Genomic DNA, 27,131 nt, shown 5'->3' with positions numbered 1-27,131 from the left:
TATTTCCAAAAATAATTAGGGGGAAAGAAAAAGAACCAATGTGTTCTAAAATATTTATAGCAGCTCCCTCTGTGGTGGCAAAGAACTGGACATTTCAGGAATGCCTGTCAATTTGATTCAGGCTGAACAAGTTGTGATCCATCATTGTGATAGAACATTATTATGCCATAAGAAATGATGAGTTCACTGATCTTAGAAAAACATGGAAAGACTTGCACGAAATAATGAAGAGTGAAATGAGCAGAACCAAGAGAACATTGTATACAGTGACAGCAGTATTGTTTTGAGCAAATAATTTATTTTGTCTAGTATAAATACCAAAATTAAGTATAAAAGATATATGAAGAAAGACACTATCTGCATCCAAAGAAAGAACTGATAAACAGAAGCATGTATAGAATAATTTTACATATATGTACATACATATGAGAGAGAGACATATTTGTATCTAGTGACAGCCATCTCTGGGTGGGGAGGCAGAGGGAAGAAAGAAAAAGGAAAAAAAGAAGCGCACACGATAATTTTGTTGTCTATTTGGAAGGAACAGCAAGTTGTGCATAGTTCATTTGCAGTTTCATGTACAATCATCTTTTTTATTGTGCTGTGTTATGGAAATGCTTGCTTTATTATATAAATTAAAAATAAAATAAATTTTTAAAGATTCAAGAGAAACCTAGAAAGGTACACTGGAGCATTTGAGCAATTGGAAAGGACCACAAAATGATTTGGGGCTAACGTTGTAATAGGGGGAGAAGAAACAAGAGCCCCTTCAGAATCTTAGTATCTTCAAAGGCATCAAGGGAGTTAAAGAAGAAAATCTGAGGCACCCTGGGGGTCGACTGGATCTGTGTTGAGGGTGTGAGGAGGGTAAAAAGAACAGGAAGGGGAAGAAAGAAATGGAATCTGCTGGTCCTCATAACTGCGGTGTGTGAGAACACACAAACATGGAGGTAAGAATAAGGGGGGCAGCCATCAGCAAAAGAACATTATGAGAAAGAGAGAGACAGAGAGAATACAAAACAAATTCTCTGATCCTGAAAAGGGGTGGAGGGATGAAAAAAATAAAATTTAAAGAACTGGAAACTAAGACAGTGTCCATCCAAAGGACAATGACTAAACAAATTGTGATGGATGAATGTAATGGAATATTCTGACACTGTAAAAAATGATGAAATGGGTGATTTCAGAGAACCCTGGTAAATCATAACTTATATAAAATGAAATGAAAGGTCAGTCAATCAACAACCATTTTTTAGGCACCTACTATGTACCAGACACTGTGAAACACAAAGAAAGCCAAAAGCCAGTCCCTGCTCTCAGTGGAGGACACAACATCAAACAACTCTGTGTAATCAATTTACAGACAAGATAAATTGGAGGGAATCAGCAGAGAGAAGGCACTAAAGTTAAGGAAGGAGGAGGGGGAACTTCTTGTAAAAGGTGGGGCTTTAGCTGGGCCTTAAAGGAAGCCAGGGAAGCCAATGGAGGAGACAGGGAGGGAGCATTCCTGGCCTGGGCCCAGCCAGAGAAAATGCCTGAAGTCAGGAGATGTCTAACGGAAAAAAGAGCAAGGACATTGGTGTCAATGTAATAACTTTTGAGAAGATTGGAAAGGTGGGGGAGAGGCACAGGTTATAAAGGGTTTTAAAGTCCAATGGGATTTTGTATTTGATCCTAGAGGTGGTAAAGAGTCATTGGATTTTATCGAATAGGGAGGTGGCTGATACACAGAATCAGAAGATCGCTTTCATAGCCAAGGGAAGGACGGAGCAGAACCAGGAGAATAATTTATACAGTGACGACAGCATTGCAAAGAAAAACAACTTTGAAAGGATTAAGAAATCCAATCAAAGCGAGGACCGACTGTCTCTGAAGGACCTGCCATGAAGCATGTTACCCAGCCACTAACAGAAAGGTTCGGGTCAAGGGTTTTTGGACATGGCCACTCTATGGACTTGGTTTGCTTGACTTGTCATATCATACGTGGGTCCTGGAAACTAATAGTTCTAAGGCTGACTTTAGAACTTAGAATAAGTGTATTGCATGGATAAATATCTGCTCTCTCCTGACTCATCCCCAAGAGAGATTGGAAGGACCTCTGCAGAAAGTGAGAGGGCCCAGGAAAGAGGCAGGCAGGTTCCAGGACTGTCACAGCTGAGTGAGCTGGCCTTCACTCAACAGTCACCACAATGAAATCTCCTTCCGACAAATGCAACGTTTGCACTTCCGGGCTACTAGAGGGGTTTGAAATAAAAACTATTCTCCCTGAGCCCTTTAAGGGCCAGGGAATAAGAGCTTGGCTCCCTCCTGGCCAGTTCATACACAGTCCTCTCTTTGCCTCCTACTCTGTATGTAGAAACGCTCACACTTGGGGGAAATGTTCATGCTTATTAAATTCAGAATTCAAAGTTTAAAGTTTGATAAAACAATTCTAACCCGAAAACAAAGGTTAATAGGAGGTGTGTGTGTGTGGGTGTAGGTGTGGGTGTGGGTGGTGGGTTACCTAGGGAGATCAGGGAAGGTTTCCAGGGGAGGCAGCCACGAAGCTGGGCCTTCCAAGAAGAAGGAGATTCCAGGCCTGAGGGATAAGGTGAAGCTGAGCTGCACGAGTAGAGAGTCCAGTCTGGCTTCCATGGCAGACATGGGGAGGGAAAAGAGGGGAGGAATCCCCAAGGTGGCGCTCCAAGGCCGGGTGTCAGCCACAGGACTGGGGCTCAAAGTCTGCCTTGGTCACATCTTAGGCGACCTTGGACAAATCACTTCCACCCAAGTCAGCCTCTTTCCTCCTCTGCTCTGTGACTGGATGCTGCTTACAGAGAGGGTAGCAGAGAAGAATCCCTGTTCATGTCTCTTTTCCTGCTCTAGCTCCCTTCTTTCCCACAGCATTTGACCTGTGAAGGCTCTGGAAGTAGGACCCACTGCCCCCCCCCCACTACAATTTCCTCCTTCCTGTGCCCCTGTCTCCTTCCCTTCCCATGGAAGGCAAAAAAGAAAAAGCCTAGAAGCTGGCAGCTGGCAGTGGGAGTTCTGTCCACTGACTCAGACAGGAAGCACACAGTCTGGGATGGAATATGTGCTTGATAAAGGCCTGTAAGGTTGGACTGGGGCAGCAGTGATGAACGATAGAGGGTCTGGGCAGGAGGTTCTGGTACTCTCAGGAATCTGCACCTAGGTTCACTCCCAGAAACCACTGGGAGAAAGCCAAACTCTAGATAATGCTAATTTGCCATCTTGCCTCTGTCCCCCCTCCCCCCAGCTCCAAACCCTGAGCAGCCCAGAGTAGAGAGAAGCCAGGCCCTAGAGAACCCCTAGCCTATCCTCCAGCCAAACAGGGCAGTCTCGGGGAGAAGCCTGAGCCTCCAGGGGCTCTGCCCCGCCCCTCAGGGTGTGTGGCTTGGGGGAAATGAGTTGCAGATGGGCCTGAGAGCTCAGTTTAAGAGAGATCCTTTCCCTCCCACCCACAGAGCTCTGCCTCCTGCTTTCTAGACGGGCTGAGGCAGCATGGGGGAGGGAGCTCAGGGGCCAAGACTTTCTCTGAGCGAGCTCAGCTCTGACCCAGAGACAGCTGAAATCTAAGTTCAGGGTCCTGAGCAGTCATCCACACGGCTCTAGAAAAGGCACATTCACAGACCTTCATTAATTTCTTCCGGTCCTCAAGCCGCTGCCTAATTGATATACAAAAATCACAGGGCTGACAGAGTCATTCCTTTGCTCAAGAGGATTCAGTGGTTTCCTATGGGGTCTAAAAGAGTGGCTGAGTGGTGCAAGGGAGAGCACTGGGCCTGGAGTCAGGAAGACCTGAGTCCAAATCTGGCCTCAGACGCTGCCTAGCTGGGCAAGTCACTTCACCCTGTTGGGCCTCAGTTTCCTCATCTGTCAAATGAGCTAGAAACAGCATGTCAGTCTCTTTGCCATTCCAAATGGGGTCATGGACACTACTGAACAACAACAAATGGTCTCTAGGATTAGTATCTACTCCTCCATTTGGCCCTTCACCTAGTTCTACCTTCTCTTTCCACAGCGATCACACATACACACACTGCTTTCTGGCCAGTCTGTCTCCTGGGCCTGGAATGCACTAGTTCCCTCCCACTCACAGCCAGTTCCTCCCCTAGGCTCCTAGAATTCACTTTGTCTGTATCTGCTAGTTAGCCTGTGTGTTTGGTATCCTACTGGTGGAAAGCCCTCGAGGGCAGCTTCATTTCTGTCTTGGCATACTCAGCAGCTGGGCAGGCTTCCCGGGGCTTCTAAGGGTCTGATCCCCTGCACAGACAAGGTCTGGGGATGGGGTTCTAAGTGACCCCTGGCTCCAGGTTGGCCAAATGGTGGCACAAGGCAAGGCTGGGAGCCTACCTCTGACAACTACTGACGACTGTATGGCCACAGGCAAGCCATCTTCCCTCTCCAAGCCTCAGTCTTGTAAAGACTGTAAAATGTGGATAATAATGTGTAAAATGGGGATAATAATGATACCGTGGTCCTGACTGCCAGGGTTACTGTTAGGTCCCAAATGGGCTTGTGTATGCCAAGGGCTCTGCAAACCTTACAGAAATGGTGGCTGTTGTGACCCAGAGGGCAGGGAAAGGGAAGGAAAAGAGTGAGCTCCTGAGGCTCCCCTGACACACAGAAAGAAGCCTGACTCCTAAGATCAACGGGCCCTCCCGGCTCAGCCCCTGCTGCCAGTTGCCCAGTGCCCGGGGCCTGGCTTTTCTGTTCCCTGTCCAGATATTTACAGAGTAAACTTCAGTGGAGAGGAGAAGCCAGAGAGGGGCTGGGGGAGGAGGGAGCGGGGAGCCTACAGCCTTTGCCAAGAAATCTTCAGCAGGAACTCCCTCAGAGTCTCTTCACAGTCAGAGACACTGTTCCAGAATCTGTGGTTACTGGTCTGGCTTGATGACTCACAGAATGAGTGGGAGAAGAGAAAAGCAGGGACCCAGCCTCAATGAGATGTGGAAGACCTCAGGCTTACACAGACAAGGGTATCCACTCCAGTTATGAGCTGCCAAGTCACCAGCTCTCCAACCTGGACCCAGACCTTTGCGTTTGGGCCCAAAGAAGCAAAGCCTTTGACAAGGTCCAAAACTCCTGCCTTTCTTTGCTTCCATCTTATCCATTTTTGAAATGCCTATGTCTCTGCCATCTATCCCCTCCTCTCCATTCCTACTGTCCCAAGCCCCCTAGTGACTGCCATTTCTACCTTCAATCTCACTTGTGTCCAATCAGCCCCTCACACTATGGCTACAGGAAATCACAGCCACATGTGGATGTGGTCACCCCATTCCCCTGCTCAAAACTCTTCAGTGGCTACCAACTAAAAATCCTGCATTCAAGGCTCTCCAGAGTCTGGTGGCACTGTCCTTTTTCTTCCTTACCTCCCTGCAAGCTATACCCTAGCCAAAGTGGATAAAGAAATCTCTGGTGTGAATGTACCATGTACCTGCCTCCATCTTTTCATAGAATTCATTCATTTGACAAGCATTTATTAAACACCTACTATGTGTAAGGCACTGGGGGTACAAAGACAAAGACAAAACTATTCCTTTCTTCCAAAAACTGCTATTGCACTGGAAGAATGCCAGGCACACACGGGGGAGTAAATACAGAAAGCAGATTCAAAGTAAATCAGGAGTATTGTGAGGGGGAATGTGCTGACGCCTGGGGGAAGGGATATCAGCAAGACCTCTGGAAGTATGGCAACTGAGCTGGGCCTGGACTTGATCAAGAGGCTTCAAGAGGTCAGGAGGGAGAGGGGAGCAAACTTTCAAATGAGACAATATTTATGGAAACCACGTCCCAAAGCCCCTTACTAAGGGACTCTCTCCTTATTGGTAGAGATCAATGTTAGGTTTATACATTTATAGTATCTCAGGTGAGATAGTATACTATATTTATACAGCTGGTGGTACAGTAGATAGAGGGCTGGGCCTGTGTTCAAATCTGGTTTCAGACACTCACTAGCTGGGTGACCTTGGACAAGTCACTTAGACTCTTTGCCTCAGTTTCCTTAATGGTAAAATGGGGAATAATAATAGTACTTATAGTTGTGAGGATCAAATGAGATAATATTTGAAAAAGCACTTAGCACACAGTAGGCATTATAGAAATGCTAATTATTGTTAGTGGTAAAGCACTTAGCACAGTACCTAGCATATAGCAGGCTCTATATAAATGCTTATTCCCTATTCCTCCCCCCTCCCCACCCCTTTTCCCTACCAAGCACCAGTAACAGATTGGACAAAAGCATGTAGGCAGGAAACTATTATCACCAACAGGCAATAGCAAGTAGAACGGTTAGACTGGAAGATGGAATGTATGTGAAATCTGTCTAGAAAGGTAGGTGTGTGGGAATCAGATAAGCCCCAAAGAGGAGTGTGAATTCAATCCTGTAGTCAATGGAGAACCACTGAGTCTTCTAGAGTGTAACAGTGACTTGGGCAGATCAGTGTGAAAGCTAGCTGGAGGAGTGTGAGACTACAGGTGAAGAGACAGATCTGAGAACATTTCAAGAGTTCCCGGGGGTCAAAGCAGTTTAAAGGGAGCCCTTTAGCAGCTCTCACTTCCCCCACACACACCCAAGGGCCCCAGGAACAAAGACCTTCTGTTTCTTTCTGCAATCCCTCAGGAACCAGCCCAACTGCCACTACTTCCCCTCCTGCCCCTGGAAAAAGCCACATCTCTCCTCCACAGGAGAGCCTTGAAGGCAGCTCTCCTGGGCCAGTTAAAGCCCAAGAAGGGGTTGTGTTCCTAGGGCCTAGCAAGTAGTGTCTGCTTAACAATCATTTATTGCCTGTGTCAGGTCCCTCTAATTGACTATAAGCCCTTAGAGGGCAGGTAGTGTCTCCCCAAATTTTGTTTCATCCCCAGGGGAATAACACTTCAATCCACTTTAGACTGCATTTAGAGAGCAGTTTGTCCAAAAAAGATCTGGTGGACTGAGTGAACTGCAAGTATGATCTGAGTTAAACGTATGACATGGCCATCCTGAAAGCAAACACCATCTTGGCTGTACTGGGAGCCCAGGAGCATGGAAGCAGAAAGTCTGGCATCCTTTGAGCTGCTCAGACCACTCAGGGATGAGCATCACAAGTTAGGAAGGGCATTGAGCAGTTGGAGAGAGAACTAAGTTGGGGAAGGGCCTTCAGTTGGGGCCAACTTGGGGATCAGCCAAGGGAGAGACAAGATGAGAGCTGTCATGATGAAGTTAGGTAGGCAGGATCAGGAGCAGCCATGGGGGTCCCAGAAGTCAGTTTGGGCTCATTGTCAGGAGAAAGAGACTCCCTGTAACTGAGAGTTGCCCCAGGAAGGAGGTTTGCTGACCTAGAGGTACCTGATTGGGGAGGTACCCTGCCTCAATTACTTTTTCCATCACTGTCTGAGTTGAGTGTCCCCTGGTCAGCCGAGTGGGAGTCTTGGTTCCTCTGGCTTTAGAGAAGGCAACAGGCCAAGCAGGGGCAGGGTTATAGGGCTACAGAGGTCCTTACCCTGGATCCATTTCCTGAGCTCCCAGGTAGCCCTTTGCCCCTCTAGGCCCTCACTAAGACTCCCTTACGGAGGCTTTTGAGAGTCTAGTTCAGAATTCCTGTTATGACACAAATATGGTTTGGATACCAACACCAGAGAGGGCAAAAATAGAGAAAGAAAACTCTAGGTCATTTTCCCTAATGAATATTGATGCAAAAATTTTAAATAAAATACTAGCAAGGAGATTACAAAAATATATCACAAAGATCGTATACTATGAGTAGGTGGGATTCATACCAGGAAAGCAGGATCAATATTGGGAAAATTCTCAGCACAATTGACTATATTAATAGCAACACCAACAGAAATCATATGATTATCTCAATAGATGCTGAAAAAGCTTTTGCCAAAATACAGCCCCATTCCTATTAAAAACACTAGAGAGCATAGGAGTAAATGGAGCTTTCCTTAAAACAAGAAGTAGCATCTCTCTAAAACCATCAGCAAGCAGCTATAACAGGGAAAAGTGGGAAGAGTTTATGACCAAACAGGAGGCAGAAAAGATCACAGGAAATTATATGAAATTAAAATTAAAAAGCAAAATCAAAACTAATGCAAACAAAATTAGAAGGAAAACAGAAAACTGGGGGGACAGTTTTACAGCTTTTCTCTAACAAAGGTCTACTTTTTCAGCTATATAGTGAACAGAACCAAATGATGAAAATACAAGCCATTCCCCAACTGATAAATGTGAACAGGTAGTTTTCAAAATAAGAAATCAAAGCTTTCAACAGTCACATGAAAAAATGCTCTAAATCACTACTGATTAGAGAAATGCATATTAAAACAACTTGGATAAACTACCTCCAAGCTATCAGATTGGCTAACATGATGAAAAAGGGAAACTGACAAAGGAGACAGAAGGAGCATCAGACACCTTCAAGTTCACCCCCATTGTACTACAGATGAGGAAACTGAGGCCCAAAGAAGGGAAGGGATTTAGGACCTGAAATCAAGAGCTGGAAGCGAACCTCTGAGCTGATCTAGTCTAATTCTCACATTTTATAGATGATAAACTGAGATCCAGAGGGGGGATATGATTTGCCCAAGGTCACATAGGAATTAAATAGAGGAGTAAAGATTTGAACCCAGGTCCTTTGAACCCAGAGCCAGGGCTCTTTTCACTGCAGCAATGACTCTACTCTCCATTAAGCAAGGCAGCATCCAAGGCTGCCACTCACCTGCTCAGAGAGAGAGAGAGCATGGGCCCTTTCTGGTTCAGACATGGCATGGAGAGGCATCGTGCCAGCTCACCAACCTTCTCCTCCTGGCCCTCTTCACTGCCAACTGTAAAATGACAGCTCCTGGAAGACGTCTCCTGGATTGGGTCTGGGTTTACTTTGTGTCTCCGGATGCCCACAGTGCCTAGCATATAGGTTGTAAATGCTTGTTGGATTGTGCTGGGCCATGCTAAAGGCTTTCCACCTCTGTGCCTAAGGGATACCTGAACCCTGCTTAGCCTCTGCTTAGCAGCAAGGCTGGAAGATGTTCCCACTCATGGCTTATTTGCACGATATCTATAGGACTGGAAGAACTTAGATTTAGAGTGGTAAGGGGCCCAGAAGGTACAAATCAAGGCCAAAGTCCTCACTTACAGAGGAGGAAACTGAAACCCAGAAAGGTGGAGCAACTTGAGCAAGATCGCCCAGGCCTGAAGTTGCAAAACTTGGATCCAGACTCAGGTCATCCACCACACTGCCTCTCACTGTCTTTTGGGGAAAACCAATTTGGCCCAGTTTGTAATGGAGAGGATCCAAGCTAACAATTCCCCTGTTGAGTCCCCAAGCTGAAGCAATTCTGATAGTCAAAGGTGCTAATGAAGACTATCCAGGGAACCTGTGGGTGCTCCCTGTCCTCTTCTTGCTCAGCCATGTCACAAGGCAATAGAGATGATCCTCCCTGGATGGAAGCAGCACTTCCCCTGGTCACATTGAAGGATACCCCAAATGAGAGGCTCTGGTTCACTGACCCCTCTAAATTCAGTAACCCCTGTGTCTTCCGTCAGCTGCCCTTCTGCATCAGGCCCCTGACTCTCTAATCTCCTTAACAAAGCTTATGCCCATCTCTTTCAGACCCACTCCGACTGGCACGCCTGCTTCCTTCCCTGTCTGGGCTTCCCTTCTAGCCTCTTGCTCTTCCAAATGCTCCTCTGGTCTATTTGCCAAGCTGAACGGCAGCAGCATGAGGACAAGATGGGGGGGAGGGAGGGAGAGGCCATCTGCTCCTTGTGTGAGCACAGAACTGGCCACATGTCAACAGGCCACATAACTGGAGTCATGCCTCAGAGGATGATAATACCAACTGACAACAGGGTCAGTCACAAAGTCTTCAAAGTGCTTCATATACACTATCTCATCCAAGCCTCCCAGAAGCCCCATTTCAGAAATGAGAAAACTGAGGCTCAGAAAAGTGATCACAGCTAGAAAGAAGCAGAGATAGGATTTGAACCTGATGCTTCCTGACTCAGTTAAGTCCAGTGTTCTGTTCACTATCCCATGCACTTCTATGATAATCTCAGAACCTTCGATCTGGCAGAGACCTTTGAGGTCCACCTAGTCCAACCACCTCATTTTACAAAGAAGGAAACTGAGGCCTGGGAAGGAAAAGAGAGCTGCCAAAATTTGCACAGGCAGCAAGGGAAAGAAGAGTTGACTGCTCTGAGCCTAGGATACTCCATACTTATAGCCCCTGATACATCCATTTCTGAGATGCCAGGTTAAAGTGAGGTAGAGTGCAGTCTGTGTAAAGGTTCATTCAAACCCAAACTCTTGATCTTATAAGGACCATCCTCATCAACTGTGCTTATTCCAAGAACTACATAACACTATCCATGCTTCTCCCCAGTTAAGAAATGGTCAAAAGATAAGAACAGGCAGTTTCCAAAAGAAGAAATTAAAGCTATCAATACTTGAAAAAAATACTCTAAATCACTATTGATTAGAGAAATGCATGTGAAAACAACTCTGAGGTACTACCTCTAGTCAGAAATAACAAATGCTGGAGGGCATATGGGAGAATAAGTACACTGAAGCATTGTTGGTGGAGTTGCGAATTGGTCCAACCATTGGGGAGAGCAATTTAGAACAACACCCAAAGCACTATAAAACTGTGTGTATCGTTTGACCCAGCAATGCTACTACTAGATCTGTATCCCAAAGAGATCAATGAAAATGGAAAAGGACCTATGTTACAAAGTATAGCAGCCTTTTGTGGTTGCAAAAAATTGGACATTTAGGGGAGCATAATTTTCTTACTTTTTTTGCTTTTTAAAAATGAAAATGTTTGGCCTGACTTCACATGTATAATTGATCTCATGTTGCTTGCCTTCTCAATGGATAGGGCAGGGCAGGAGGGAGGGAGAGAGAGAATTTGGAACTTGAAATTAAAAAAAAAAAAAGAATGTTGAAAATAAATAATATACTTTTTAAAAACTGTATCCACACTTTCATTGGGGTGATAGTTCCTTTCACCAATGCAGATCATTGACCCACAAGACCTTCAGAGGGGATTTCACGAGCTTCTGTGACCCCAAAACACTCATCACGAGGCTGCCAACCGTCTGGTGATGAACTTCTCACTTTGGACCCAGGTGGGAGTCTCAGCTGAGCCACTTCTGCCTCAGGCAGTTGGCTCCACTAACGCTGAGCCTCACTTTCCTTCTCTGTAAAAATGGGGATAGGGTTGTTGTGAGGAAAGAGTTTTGTCAGCTGAGAAGTGCATTTAGGAATTGATCTGGTTGGGTTCCATCAATTCTTTCTTCCAATAAACATTTCTCAAACAGCAGCTATATGCAAGACACAAGAGACACAGACCCAACACAAAACTGTTCTTGAGGAGTTCACCATGGGCGAGGGGGAGGGGGGGACGTGGGTAGCAAGTCCACTGACACCTTGCTGGATGTCGTCAATGTGTTGGCAAAGTTACACAGCTGCTCATACCATCTGACCTGATAATTTCCCTTGGGATAATAGATCCCAAGGAAATAATTCAAAAGGGAAAATCATAATAATCTGTACAAAGATTGTCATAGCAGTGCTTTCTAATAGGAGAAAATTGGGATCATCTTATGCTAAGAGATGGGATCCTACAGAAAAGGCTCCATGCTTATAGAAACACTGCATGATGACCCAAGTTGGAAGTGACAAGCCTGCCTAAAAACTGAATGTATTTTGTACAGGTTCATAGATTCTCTCAGTTGGAAGGGGCCTCTGCAATGTTTAGTACAAGTTATATCCAATTAAGAATTCCATCTACAGCTCCCCCCAACAAATGACTGGCAAGGCAGAGACATAAGGAATATGTTTGGTGCCTGGACATGACACCCCTGAAGGAGGACGTGTACTGCAGTATACCAGGAAGGGAGAGGAAGACCACCCTGGGATACACTGCTGCTACCAGGAGAGCCAAAGCCAGGCAGGAGAGGAAGTAAGCTCTGGGGTGAGGCCTCTAAATTTCCTGCCTTGGGATAAATCCCCCTTGGCTCCACTCTAGTTATACCTCTGCATCCAGCCTTCAAGGGAAGACCTCCAGTGACAGGGAGCTCATTCCATGCCAAGGCCACCTACTCTGCTTTCTCCAGGCCCTGCGTTCAACCCAGAAAATACAAAGATATGCCAGAGACCCTGCTATTCCCAGAGGGTACTTACTGTTTTTCATTGTTTAATTCTATATAATTTTCAAATCTGGCCCTCAAACCTTATCAGCTTTTGCCTCATGGACTTGGGGAATGTTGAAAAGAGATTCGCACAACTGACTCACCACTGAATTTGTGGAATGTTTGACCTGAAATAGGGCTTTGAGACAGGAAACAAAGGGTGGGGATAAGCAGCCCTTCTTCAGATGAAAAAGTACAGACAGCAGCATCCCCCAAGGGATTAGTGCTGGGGCTGCTTTTACTGAAAATTCAATTTAATTCAACAAACTTTGCTTTTCTTATAATTCAATTTTGTTCTAGTTTAGTTTCTAATTCTTTCCCTCCCACCCACTGAGAAGGCAAGAAAAACAACTCGTTACAAACACGCATCATCAAGCAAAACAACTTCCCCCATTAGCTGTGTCCAATATCCGTATATCTATATTTCTAGCTCTCTGGATGCTTCAATCTGTCAATCTCTTCTCTGTCTCGCTCCATCTGGAGGTCTCTGGAACTGGCCTTGGTTGGTGCTGATCAGAATTTCCAAGTCTTGCAAAGCTGTTTGTCTTTACAATATTATTGTTATTGGATAAATTGTTCTGGTTCTGCTTGCTTCATTCTGCCTCAGTTCACACATATTTTATTATCATTACAACAGTTTAAAATTTTAGCTTTTAATTACAGTGAACATTTGATTTTGTCCCAGTGAAGGAAAAGTATTGGTGAAAATCAGAAACAAAACCAAAGCCCACTTGATGTTGGTCCAGTCTCTCTTCTTTTCAGGAAGAGGCAGCAATAGAGGCCCTGAGCTGGGTTTCTCTGAAACCATCTCCTTCGTCATTTCTTCCAGCACAATGGTATTCCATCACATTCACTGACTATGACTCGTTCAGCCATTCCCCAATTGACAGGCACCCTTCAGTCGACTAACTTTTCTTAAGAATATGACATGTAAAAAGTCCTAGGATAGATACAAAGTTCAGATGACAAAGTATCCCTGCCCTTTAGAGGCTGCAGTCTTGTGAAGGGAGATTCCACACACATAGAGAAGTAGACAGACACACGATTGGGAGTAGTGCATAGGTGGGGCCTGGCAATGAAGAGCAGGCAAGAGAGAGTCTGAATTGGGCATCTAAGTGATAGGGAAGCCCTGCCATATGTGAGCAGAGGCGTGTCAGCCCCAGAGTAGGCACAAGGGAAATTTGGAGGGGGAGAAAGGAAGTGAGAAGAGCTGGGAGGAGGCAACAGTTCATGTGGGTAGAAAAAGAAAATGGTGGGTAGATGGGAGAAGCTATAGAGGTAGAATCAAGAGAATGCAGTAATGAGTTGGGCATAAGAGGTGAGAATTTACCTGGGCAAATTTACCACCATGGGTATGAATGTGGGAGACCAGGTAAATATGGAGAAGTTAGAGAAACAGGTTTAGGATGGAAGATCAGCTCCATTTTGGACATGGAGAGTTTGGGACTCAACACGTCCTATATAACATCCATGTAGAGACATTGTAGATCAGAGGATCTTAGGTCTAGAACTAGAAAAGACTCCAGAGACCACCTGGCCCAATCTCTTCATTTTGTATATTAAAGAAACTGGGGCCCAAGGAGGGGGAGGTGACTTGCTCATAGCTGGTTCTTGATCTGGAGCTCAGAGGAGATAGCAGGACAAGAGATGGAGACCTGCAAAGTATCTTCACCAAGGGGGTGGCTGTAGGCATAAGAGTGAATGAAACTAACAAGCGAGATGGAGAAGAGGTCAGGAGGAGGATTGGGGGGAAAAGAGGGAGATGTAGTAAGAGCCATTAGAGAAGAAAGAACAAGAGAGTATAAGACCTCTAAGTCTAGGGAAGACAAAGCATCTAGGAGAAGGTGAGCAACCATGTCAGATTCTTCAAAAAAGTCAGTGATTCCAAGCTCACTAGTAACCTTAGAGAAAATAGTTCAAGTCAAGTGATGGCCTGGGGGTTGGGGAGAGCCAGATGGGAAAGGGGTTGAAGGCAGAGTAGGGGACAAGGAAGTGGGGATACCAAAGGAAGGAAACTTCTTCAGCAAATTTGCCAGTGAAGGGAAGGAGAGAAATGGGACAGAAACTAGGCAGGTAGAAGGGTCAATGGAAGGCTTCTTTAGGACTGGAGAAACTAAACCATGTTGATACAATAGAATAAATCATAGTATAATATGATCTATATATATAATATAATTAAAGAATGAAGAACACTGACATCTAGCTACTGACAAGCCAAGCCAACATGAAGATTATTTTTCAACAGGTAGATTTTTAACAAGTTGTGAGGAAGCAAAAGTAATAGATGAGTTTTAATATAGCATAAGGTAATATATTTCAAGGAAAACAAACTATATTTCTAAAATGATGGGATCTGTTCTCTGTTGTGACCTAAGTAAGGGACCTAAGAGTCACTGAAGTGTTCTTAGAAGATATGGACCCAATATGCTTTTGTGACCAGGGAGGTCACCCCAGGGCTACAATTTTAAATCATTCTATGAAGAAGAAAATGGGAAAACAACCAAAGCAATCAATGTGGCTGTACAGGGAGCTCTTAAAAGAACATCTGTAAAAGATAGACAAAGCACAACCCTAAGGCCAAAGGTCTGACCATATCACTCCCCTACTTGATAAACTCCAGTGGCTCCCTCTTACCCCCAGGATCAAATATAAAGTCCTCTGTTCATCAATTAATGCCCTTTACAAACTGGCCACTTCTTATCTTTCAAGTCTTCTTATACTTTAGTCCCCTCCAAACATTCTATGGCCTCTTCACTCTTCCTTGTACACACAACCTTGCCTCTCCCATCAAAGCCTTTTCACTGGCTGTTCCCCATGCCTGGAATTCTCCATGTTTTCCCTCTGCCTCCTAGATTCCAAACTTAGCTCAAGTCCTACCTTCTGCAAGAGGCGTTTGCTACCCCTCTCAGACGTTATGTTCCATTTATACCACATAGATTTTGTATGTGGCATCTCTCAATAGAACGTGAACTCATCAAGGGCAGAGATGGTGTTTGGGCCCTTCTGTGGATCCCCAGCAGCTGGTACATAGTAAGCGCTTAATAAATACTTTTTGACTGACTGAATGAACAAATGAATGAAAGCAAAACTGACCACAATGTTTTTCTTTCCTAGTCAGGAACAGGCAGGGAGAGGGGGAATAAGTGTCCTGTCCTTACTACCAACCTCTACCCTATGTCCTTCACTCTATGCCCGCTACTGCCCCATATTCAGTCTCCACTGACATAATTTAGAAGATGCAACTTACATATAAAGTGAGAAAGTGAAAAATTGATTAGATAGCTAGATATACAGATAGACAGATGTATGTTATATCCACACTGCACCAAATTCAATCACTTGATGATTCCATTAATTTGGCAGGCAAAATCAAATTCATGAATTTGCTGACTTGGTACTGAGAGGGTCCCAGCCTGCAATGAGTCTTCCCAGGTTTGGGGGCAAAAGTACAGAGAATGCTGATACCCCAACAGTCCAAGCAACTTGAGTTTGCTTCTTTCCTTCCTATTTAGCCACCCTGATGTTTCGAGGGTCTGAGTTATTCACATGTCTGAAGAGGAGTGAGATTAAATTTCTAGTTTCCCAAGTAATCACTTTCCAGAAGACATTTTAGTACCCAAATTTCCAGGGAAGCTGTTTTCAACACATCGAAATGCACCATGGAGATGATCAGACAGTTGATAGTTTAAAAAGAAAAACAAGTTCCAGGTCCTCCTCCCCACTCCGGCGGCCCAGTGACCCTGGGGAAAAACCAAAATCCAGTGCTTGCGTCTCCTAGACCCACAAAGCCTCTTCTTTCTCCCCAGGCTCATTGGAGCAGGCCAAGAGTCCTCCTCCATTCCTCCCCTAGGAAGGATTCTCCAGCTTCACTGGGTCAGGTTCAGACCCTGGGAAGCTTCGACCAATAGGAGTACATGGACCCATGGCAGGCCGCCCACTGTCCTGTCCGTTCGGTGATTGAAACATAAATAAACCAGCTGTCCTTCCTGGTCTGCAGCCAGAGGTGCCACAAAGCCAGAAAAGACAGAAAGGGGGCCTACAAACAAGGAGAGGGTTTTTCTAGGCAGCCCTCATTGCCTGCACCCTCCTCAAGAAAGAACGCAGCAGCCTCCCCTATCCAGCAAAATCATGTTGTTAGCATAACTTGCTCCTTCCTGTTTTGTTATACAAAACAAATCATCTGTCCAGTGACCTCCTTGCTGGCAAAGGATCTCAGACATTGAGTTCAAAGGGATCCAACCCCTCCTTGTTTTACAGAGGAGGAAACTGAGGCTCACTCAGAGGCAAAGTTACACAGGTATTAAGCAACAGACCTGGGTTCCAAAGTCAGGACCCTGAATCTCAGAGTGAGAAGGGCCCTCAGAAGCTTTTCCATGTCTATACCATACCCAGACACCCTGAAGATTTTCAAGGAAGTAGAACCCTCCCAACTAGAGTAGCTAACTTCACTGTCACCAGGCACTATGCTCAGCACCGGGAAAACCAAGGGAGAGATGACAAAGACCTTCCTCTTACTATCCACTTTATATACATCTATGCAGGACAACCCAAAAGTCTTAGGTCAGATTTATACCTTAATAACCTCAGAAGCGTAAGTGCTATATACTGACAAAACATTTGGAAGGTGAATAATTTAAATTTTTAAAATATTGATACACTTCTTATTAAAATTCAACACTGCCATCATCTTGTGCTACATGCAATATTCTCCTCAATTTGTGAACTTTGCAAAAAAAAAAAAAAAGCTTTCATCATCGCTGCTTAGTTACAGAAAAGATGCCAGCCATAAGGTCATCCAAAGAGAGAGGTTTTGATGTGATCCCCCAAGAAAAAGTCTAATGGAGATAAGTCAGGTGACTGAGGTGGCCAAACAAAGTGACCTCTGCCATTGCCATCCACTGGCCTCAGAAAGTACCATCCAGAAAATGAAATTTAAAATTGATGATTCAAAATTCACACAGCTAACAGAATGTAAAAGAGCTATAAATAACTTTCAAATTATGTTTCTGTAAGCATATAGTGGGCAGTAGATAGAGTGCTGGGGTCTGGGGCCTGGAGTCAGTAAGATCCTTCTTCCTGAGTTCAAATCTAGCCTCAGCAGACACTACCTAGCTGTGTGACCTTGGGCAAGTCACTTCATCTTGTTTGCCTCAGTTTCTTCATCTGTAAAATGAGTTGGAAAAGGAAATGGCAAACCATCCCAGTGTCTTTGCCAAGAAAGCCCCAAAAGGGTTCACAGAAAGTCAGACATGACTGAAAAATTACTAAACAACCACAAGCATATAGCACTTATGCTTCTAAAATTATTAAAAACTTTACAGCTGCACTGAGACTTTTGGGATGTCCTGTGCATGTATATGCTGTGTCCTGCGATAGGACTCCCAGCTCCAGGCACTTAATCAATGCTTGTTGATCAATAGGTGGGTTTTATATTCTTCTCATCAGTTATTTAAAATCTGGACCTTGCCTCCAAGGCAGGATCACACTATGAGTCAGCTGTGGAAGGGAGCCCAGGACTGCTGGGATGTTCCATCATGGAGGGAGCTTTGTGAGCACCAGTGGCTGCTTCTTTGGATGACAAAGCATAGACAGCGCTGTCCTTCCTCCAGAACTGCCTTTGTGTTTATTTATTTATTTATAATACTTTCAATTCCTGTATGAATCTGTTGTCTCTCCAATCAGAAGGGAAGGCCACTGTGGGTAGGGACAGTTTCATTCTCTGTCCCTGGTACCCAACCCAGTGCCTGGCACACAAGAGGCATTTAATGAATGCTTGTTCATTGATTTAGCCTGACTCTAACTTCAAGAGTCTTTCAACTAAGCCAGGTCACCTCCCTAAAGCAGGTCACAATCTGTAACAGGCCCTGAAGATGAAAAGCCACAGACCGAAAATAAGCACAACCACAAAAATGAGATGTTTGTAACCAAAGGATAGCCAAGATCCTGAAAGAGAAAAGACGCCATGTCAGCTACAAAGAAAACCAGCAAAGATCCAACTAGCTGAGAAATAGCATGTTGAGAGAGTGTATCTGCATGAGATAGCACGGATCAGAGTCTGCTATCCAAAATCTACAGGGGAACGACCCAAATAGACAGCCATTCACACTTTCAGGAAACTGAGGCAACAATGCAGGCACTCTGTATCTGTGAATACAAAATGTATACCAAGAGAAAATAAAGTAATTGGGGGAGCAGGTGGGGAGGATCAGGGTGGGCTTCCTGGAGAAGGGGGCACTTGAGCTGAGCTTTGAAGGAAGGTAAGGATTCTAAGAGGCTGAGGTGAGGAAAGAGAGCTCTCTGGCCATGGGGCACAGCCCATGCAAAGGCAAAGGGGTGGGAGATGGAGTGTTGCATGCAAGAAACAGCAAGTGGGTCGGTATGGCTGGAACACAGAGTATGTAAAGGGGATTGCGGTGTAATACTCCTAGTAAGGAAGGCTCTGGGATATCACTGGGCATATATCCCAAAGATGTCAAAAACTGGAAGGACATGGATTTTCAAAGATATTTACATCAATATTTTTCTGGTGCTGCAAACAAGGAGTAACAAAATGAACACCTATTGATTGGTGGATGGCTGAACAAATTCTGGGACGGGGGGGGTGAATTGAACAGAATATTATCGTGCTGTAAGAAATGGCAGCTATGAAGACTTCAGAGGAGCTTAGGAAGGGTTGTATGAACTGATGTGGAGTGAAGTGAACAGAACGAAGAGGACAATCTCCATGAGAGCCAAAATGAAGGAAAGGAAAACAACTGTAAGAAACGTCAAAGCTCCAGTCAACACAGAGGCCAGTGAGGATGTCAGAAGATTGATGAAGAAGCATGCCATACTCCTCTTGGAAAAGACAAAATGAACTAGACATGCAAAGAGAGATGTCACACTCTCAAGACTGTGACCAATTTGTTGATTTGTTTGTCTTGACTCTACTTCTTTGTTATCAGGTAGCAGGAAGTGAGAGATGAAGGGAAGGGAAAAGGAGGGGAAACGGAGGTGAAAGGGAAGAGAAAGGAAGGGAAAGAAAGAGGAAAGGGAAAGGGAAGGGAAAGGAAAGGAAAAGGAAGGGTAAGGGAGGGGGGAGGGAAAAGGAAGGGAAAGTTTTTAAGAGGAAGGGAAGGGAAAGGGGAGGGAAGGACATCAATAAAATATTTTTTAAAACACAGAAGAAAACCCAAAGATGTTGGAATGAGACTCAAATAGGGCACTTTTGTTGCTTCCTTGATAAATTTAATGCACATTTAAAAAAAATTTATACATAACAGAAATTCAGCAGTTTCATATACAATATTCTTTTCTTTGTATATTGTAATGTTTGTATTTATTGATGATTGTTAAGTTTATAAGAAAATGGAATTAAAAAAAAAGCTAAGCTGGAACCAAAGTGGGAAGGCCTTTACATGGCAAACAGAGGAGTTTATAATTTATTCTGGAGGTAAGAGGGAGCCACTGGCATTTCATAAGCAGAGAAGTATCATGATCAGACCTGGTTTTAGGAAGATCACTATGTGGAGAACGGATTGGAGAGATTGGAGACCGAAAAACCTAGTTAGGTGTCTATTGCAATAATCTAGAAGAAACACAACAAAAGTCTAAACTACAGTGGTGGTCATGTGAGTGGAGAGACAGAATCCCTAAGATATGGCAACTGATGGAATATGAGGAGTGCAACAGAGTGAGGAAATGAGGATACAAACATGGGTGACTGACTGGTGCCCTTGACAGAGTACAGAAGTTCAGAAGAGGGAGAGGTTTGGAGAAAAAGATCATGAGTTCTGTTTTGGAGACACTGATGCCTTACAGAAAATGAGAACTGTCCAATAGTGATGTGGGATAGAGATCAGGGCTGGAGTCAGCCATTTGGGAGGCAGGAACCCTAGGGCCGATGAGATCACAAAGCAAAGGTACTGAAGATACCGAAAAGATACTGAAAGATACTGAAGATACTGAAAGATACTGAAAAGACACTGAAAGATACTGAAAAGGAAACGACAAGGCCTTAGGCTACAGTCAGAGGATCAGGGGGACATGGGTGATGACCTAGCAAGAGGCTGAGGAGCAGTCACATGGGAAGGAGATAAGGGAGAGGACTGGAATGGAAACCTAGGCAGATTTTCCTGTAGCAAGACTACAGGAAGGCCAAGAAGAAGAGGCACCCCAGAGGTCTTTGGTCAGTTGCAGTTGAGTGAGGAGGCCGGGAGCCAGACTACAGGGGACTGAGAAGTGAGGGAGAAGAAAGGAAACAGAGGTAACTAGCAGATCGAGATGACTTTTTCAAGTTCGAGGGGGGAACCTCAGCTTCCTCCTCTGTTGAATGAGGCCACCTTAGAGGGACACTTCTCTCTTCGAAAGTCTCCAGCCCTCTGATGCTAGAAAAGGAATCCATGCCACCAAAGTCTCAGTTCCTGCAGAACCCCAGGGGAGTAGGCTTCCACATAAGCCTGAAAATGCCACTAGTTTTAAGGGTGACTGTCCCCATCCCCAAAGAAGCCTGAAAGAATTCTTCCTTTCAAAAAGCTCTGCTGCAAAGAGTCAGAGAGGCAGAATGGAATCATGCAGAGTGGGCCTCCAAGTCAGTACAACAGGGTTCAAATCCAAACCTCTACCCTGCCCTCATGCTGGCTGGGTAAGCCTCAGTATGTCTGAACCTTTCTAGTGTCCAAGGTGACCCTCTAACACCAGCAATGACAGACAAAATGAAGACGGTCATTGGGAGCCAGACTCTCCTCATTTGAGTCCTCTGCACCCAAATCAGAGGGCTGGTTCGAATGCTACCATGTACCATGGCCTGCCCTACTCTCCAAGCAAATCAGGAGGTTGCTGGAGGAGGAACAAAAAACTCAGGTGAAATGCTAAAAAAAAGATCCATTTCCTGTTGGAAAACCTCCCTTATTCCCAAAGGAGTCATAACAATCAAAGCCCCTCCCCCCCTTGCCCCAGCCTGATCTCAGTCTGCTGAGCCCACGGGGTGAATGTTCATGGAGTGAATGCTCATGGGGCTGGTGCTCTGGGAGATCACTGCCAAATTTCTCTGAACCCAGCTCTGTCAAGGCCTTGCCTCAGCTCCCAAGCAGAAAGACTGAGGTCCCTGCAGGACCCCTCAGTTCCAAGGCCAAGAACAATGAGAACTAGTCCACAGCAGCACCCTAGCAACTAGCAAGTCATCTCAGTCTGAGGCTTGGAAGTGTCTTCGGACACCTCTCTAGAGCCCACTACCTTACCCGGGGTTATGAAATGGGAGTTACCCTTTAACAAGGGGGAGGGGAAGAGGGGGAAAAGGGGATAGCGCTAATGGGGAGGGGAGCTGATGGTGGAGGACAGATCCTGATTTGCCACCAAGTCCCTCCAAGCAGCAGTGATGTGAGCGAAGGGCATCAGAGGCGGACGACGGACAGGGGGGTGACCCTCAGACATCTTTCCTGGCACTGATTCTCCCTGGACCGCAAACCTACCCAGGGGAGCCTCATCCCTGGCCCCCATTTCTGCTCTGCACTGATCGTTAGGGCTCTGGCTTTCTCTCCATGTGGGGGATGAGAATTGGCTTTCTGCCGGTAAGGTGGACTGCTCCCAACACCTCTTCCACACAGTGAAAACGCTGCCCCAAGTCAGTCCACAGCAGAGACCGACTGCCCAGGGAATGCCAGAAGGACGGGATCTCGTGGCCCTCCCTTGCTGGAGATTTTCAGAGGAGAAGCTGGCTGTCCTCTTGGTCAGGATGCCGCAGCAGGGCTGACTTTAGAGGGGCTCTGTGAGCGCTCCTAAAGGGGAACCTCGCATTCTGGGCAAAGTTGCCCCTCGCTGGAGCGGCTGCAGATGGGGCTGCCCTTCCTTGGGACACTGAGATTCAGGTACCGGGGAGCGCTGGCTCGCTGGGCTACAGGGTTCTGCACCTTCAGTTCTGTTTCAAAGGAAAGGAAATCAACCCACCAGGAATTCGTCCCGGCCCCGGGCATCTTCTCACCAGACCGTTGATAAAGGATGTTCAAAAACATCACCATGTTCCTCGCTCACCCTGCCCCAGAATCGGGGAGTGGGAAACCCAAGGGCAGTGTGCTAATCGAGGGCGCGAAGCGGCAGGGGCACGGGAGGACTCGAAGCCAAGGCCCAGGGGGGACGCAGCCCCATCTTCCGGATCTAAACGCAGAGCCTTCCACCCTGTCTGACAGCCGCAGGGGGGACCCGAGAAGCAGAATACAAAGAAGTGTTGGGGGTGGGGGATGTCACTATCCCTGCCCAGCCAAGCGTACCTCCTCCTGCCCCAGGGCCAAGCAAGGCCGTCCCAACGCGCCCCCCCTTCCCTCCCTGAGGCCAGTCGTGGGCTCGGCCCCGGGGCAGGGACTGCTGGGGGGCTTCTCGGCGGGGCGGGGGGCGCTTACCTGGCTCGGGAACTGTGCCAGGGGCGGCGGCGGCGGCGGGGCGCAGCAGACGCCTGTGCAAGCGGCCAGTGCGCTCTTGCAGGCGGGCCGTCCGGCGGCTCAACGCCAGCAGGTGGCCCTCCAGCTCCTCGAGCAGGGCCAGGGAATGGCCGCACAGGTCGGCGAGCTGCCGAAGCAGGCTGAGGGCCGCCACGCCGCTCACGTCGCGCAGCTCGCTCAGCGGCAGAGGCAGCGCGGCCCGGGCTGGCCACAGGCGCGTGGGCACCACGCGTCGCTTGTAGAAAGGCATGGTCAGCCTCCGGAGGCAGCGCTGCGCTGCAGGAGCAGCTGGAGCAGGGCGGGCAGAGTAGCGGATGGAGCGCCCGGTGCCAGGACCGGCGGGCAGCGCCGACGGGCAGCCGGACGGACGGGCGCCGGCCTCAGACCCCTAGCGTCCCGAGGCGCAGCTCTCAGCTCCCTGCCGGGCCAGAGTCAGCCACAGCATCCCGCACCCACTGCCAGTTGCCCTGGACCAGAGTGCGAGCCCCCAAGCTGCAGCCCCAGGCCCTGGGATGAGCTGAGCAGCAGCTGCCGCTGCTGCCGGCCAGCTAGCCTCGGCTCCTCTGACTGCTGCTCCTCCCCTTTACCCCCGCCCCTCCTCACTGCCCCTCCCCCTCGCGGGGCTCCTTCAGGATCCCTCCCCCCAAACACACCCCTGCACCCCCCACCCCGGCCCGCCTTCTTTTCCCAGGCAGACACACAGATTCTCGGCACTGTAGAGAGGACAGCAGGGGAAAGTAGAACAGGGCAGGAAGGGAAGGAAGGACGGAAAGGGGGAGAGAGAGACACAGAGAGAGAAAGAGAGAGACAGAGACAGAGACAGAGACACAGAGAGAGAGACAGAGACACAGAGAGAGACACACACAGAGACAGAGACACAGAGAGACAGAGAAAGACAGAAAGAGACAAAGACAGAGAGAGGCAGAGACAAATTCTCGGCGCTTCATCTAGGAGAGGAGGGGAACGTAGGACAGGGAAGGAAGGGGAGGGTGAGACAGAAAGGGGGAGTGAGAGAACGAGAGACAGAGTGACAAGGAGAGAGAGGGATAGACACACACAAAGAGAGAGAGAGACAGAGAAAGAGAGGAGGGAGGAGGTGGAGAAAGGAGGGAGGACGAGGAGAGAGGGAGACAGATACAGGAAGAGACAGAAGAGAGAAAAGACAAAAAGAGAAAGAAAGAGAATGACCATGAGACAGAGAGAGGGAGAAAAAGAGTAAGAGAGAGAGAGAACGAGAGAGAGTGATGGGGGGGAGGAAGGAGGGAGAGAGAGAAAAAAGACAGAGAGAGAGACACAGAGACAAAGAGAGACAGAGATACTGACAGATAAAGAGACATTGAGGGAGAAAGAGACAGAAAGAGATAGACAGACAGAGACAGAGAAAGAGCATGAGACTGAGAGAAAGAGACAAGCAGAGACAGATTCTCGGTACTAGAGCTAGGACATCAGGGAAAGATAGAACAGAGCAGGAAGGGAAAGAGAGACGGAAAGGGGGAAAGAGAGAGCAAGAGAGAGACACACACACAGCGAGAAACACAAAGACAGAGAGATATTGAGGAAGAGAGAAAAACATTGAGGGAGACACCGAGAGAGGAAAGACAAAGACAGAGAGAGAGAGAGAGAGAGAGACAGAGAGAGAGACAGAGACAGAGAGAGAGAGACAGAGACAGAGAGACAGAGAGAGAGACAGAGAGACAGAGAGAGAGAGACAGAGACAGAGAGAGAGAGAGAGAGAGAGAGAGAGAGAGAGAGAGAGAGAGAGAGAGAGAGAGAGGAAGGACACAGAGAGACAGACAGATACAGGAGACAGAAAAATAGAGACTGAGAGACAGAGACAGGCAGAGATAGAGATTCTCAGCGCTTCATCTAGGACAGGAGGGGAAGATAGGGCAGGGAAGGAAGGGGAAGTTGAGATGGAAAGGGGGGAAAACAGAGAGACAGAAAGAGACATAGAGAGGGAGAGACACACACAGAGAGACGGAGGGATAGAGACAGGAAGAGAGATGGAGACAGAGAAAGTGAGACAGAGAGAGGTGAGAAAGAGAGTCATAGAGTGAGACAGACAGACAGAGAAGGAGAGAGAGAGGGAGAGAGAAGACAGAGGGAGAGAGAGGACAGAGACACAGGACAGAGACATTGACAGAGAGATAGAGGGGGAGAAAAGGATGGAGAGAGAAGAGAGAGCGAAAGGGATAGAAGAGAGAGACAGACGGAGGGAAGGAGGAGAGACAGAGAAAGGGAGAGTGACAGAGAGACAGAGAGGGGACAGAATGAGACAGAGGGCAGAGACACAAAGAAAGAGAGAGAGGAATGGAGAGAGAGGCGACATAAAGGGAGAGAGAGGAGACAGGGAGAGAGAAAGGGGGAGGAGGGGAGAGAGGAGGGAGGACAGGGAGAGAAAGAATGAGAGACAGAGACAGGAAGAGACAGAAGAGAGGAGAGACCAAAAGAGAGAAAGAGACAAAGAGAGAGACTGATAGAGACACTGAGGGGGAGAGAGACAGAGAGGAGAGGCAGAGAGAGAGAAAGAGAGAGAGGCAGGCAAAAAGAGAGAAAGAATGAAAGTCAGAGAGTGAGAGGAGGGAGGGGGGAAGAGAAAAAAGAGAGAGAGACAGAGACGGAGACCAAGAGACAGAAACAGGCAGAGAAACAGATTTTTGGCGCAGCATTTAGGACAGGAGGGGAAGGCAGCACAGGGAAGGAAGGAGAGGGTGAATTGGAAAGGGGCAGAGAGAGACAGAGCAATGAGGTGGGAGGGGGAGAGAGGAGAGAGGATGGGGAGGGAGAGAGGGCAGAGACAGAAAGAGGGAGAGGGATGGGGGGGGGGGGGGCGGAGACAGAGAGAAAGCGAGAACCTAGCCCTTCATAGCAATGCAAGGACTTAAAACATTCACAAAGGACTCGAGACAAAATGCCATCTACATCCAGAGAAAGAACTATGGAATCGTAACACAGAATGAAGCAGACTATCTTCTCTTGTGTTTTGTTTGGATTTGTTTTTTCTCATGGTTTCTTTCATTAATTTTAATTCTTCTATGCAACATGACTAATGTGAAAATGTGGTTAATAAGAATGTATGTATACTCATATAAGATTATATGCCATTTCAGGGAGGGAGGGGGGAGGAAGGGGTAGAAAATCTAAGACTTCTGGGAGTGATTGTAGAAAACTGAAAACAAATAAACTAATTTTAAAAAAAGAAAACGAAAGAGAGAGGAGAGAAGGGGGGAGGAGGGGAAGAAGACGGGGAGAGAACGAGAGGGAGACAGAGACAGGAAGAGACAGAAGAGAGGACAGAAAACAAGAAAGAGAGAGAGACAGAGAGGGGGGAGAGACAGAGACACACAGAGAGAAAGAGAGATTAAGGGAGAGAGAGACATTGAGGGGGAGAGAGGCATTGAGGGGGAGAGAGACATTAAAGGGGAGAGATAGAGGAGAGACAGAGAAAGAGAAAAAGGGAGAGACAGAGACAGAGGAATGGAGGGAGGCATGAAGAGAGAGTGAGATAGAGAGGAGAGAGACAGACAGACGGACAGAAAGAGAAGTAGAGAGGGAGAGAAAGACACCAAGACTTAGGGAGGGAGGGAGAGAGAGAAGGGGGGGGAGAGAGACACAGAGAGAGAGACAGAGAGAGAGACAGAGAGACAGAGACAAAGAGACACAGACAGAGACAGAGGCAGAGAGACAGAGACAAAGAGACACAGACAGAGACAGAGGCAGAGAGACAGAGACACTGAGGGAGAGAGAGACATTGAGGGAGTGAGAGAAACAGAGACAGAGGAGAGACAAAGAGAGAAAGATGGAAAGACAGAGAGACAGAAACAAAGACAGAGAAACAGTGGGGGGGGGAAGAACAGAGAGATAGAGACAGACAGGTAGAGAGGAGAGACAGAAAAAGAGAGACTGAGAGACAGAGACAGGCAGAGACAGAGATTGCCAACTCTTCATCAAGGTCAGTAGGGGAAGGCAGGACAGGGAAGGAAGGGGAGGGTGAGAGAGGAGAGAGACAGAGAGAGAAAGAGAGAGAGAGAGAAAAGAGGAGAGAGAAGGGTAGAGAGAGAGGAGGGGGAGAGAGGAGGGAGGACTGTGTGACGGAGAAAGAGAAGTAGACAGACAGGGAGAGGCAGAAGAGAAGAAAGAGAGAGAGAGACATAGAGAGACAGAGAGAGAGGGACAGAGGAGGGAGGAGGCTGACAGAGGAGCGAGGACAGGAAGAGAGAGACAAAGAGAGGGAGACAGAGACAGGGAGAGACAGAGGAGAGAACGGACAGAAAGAGAGAAAGAGAAACACAAAGAGGGAGACAGAGAGAGAGACAGAGATAGAGAGAGATGGAAGGATAGAGGGAGCAAGGGAGAGAGACAGAGGGAGAAAGAGAGAGAGGAGAGGGCAGAAGGGAAAAGAGAAAGAGAGAAAGACAGAGAGAGAGACAGAGAGAGAGGGAGAGACAGAGAAGGAGGGGGGACGGAGAGAGAGAAAGACACCGAGATGGAGGGAGAGAGACACACACAAAGAGACAGAGACAGAGAGAGAGACAGAGAGACAC

General features: G+C 47.0%; 1 protein-coding gene across 1 annotated transcript in view; it reads right to left on the bottom strand.

Moving 5' to 3' along the window:
- NHSL2 (NHS like 2) overlaps nucleotides 1–23,142 on the bottom strand; it is a 187,293-nt gene extending 164,151 nt beyond the window's left edge. Inside the window, exon 1 of the mRNA XM_072626314.1 lies at nucleotides 22,549–23,142. Within this exon, the coding sequence (XP_072482415.1) occupies nucleotides 22,549–22,837 (289 nt within the window). The 5' untranslated portion in view covers nucleotides 22,838–23,142. The remainder of the gene's footprint in view (nucleotides 1–22,548) is intronic.
- Nucleotides 23,143–27,131: the final 3,989 nt, after the last annotated feature.

This window comes from Notamacropus eugenii, chromosome X (genome assembly GCF_028372415.1).
Source record: "Notamacropus eugenii isolate mMacEug1 chromosome X, mMacEug1.pri_v2, whole genome shotgun sequence".
In the NCBI taxonomy this organism is placed as follows: Eukaryota; Metazoa; Chordata; class Mammalia; order Diprotodontia; family Macropodidae; genus Notamacropus; species Notamacropus eugenii.
This window is presented reverse-complemented; position numbering and strand designations above follow the sequence as displayed.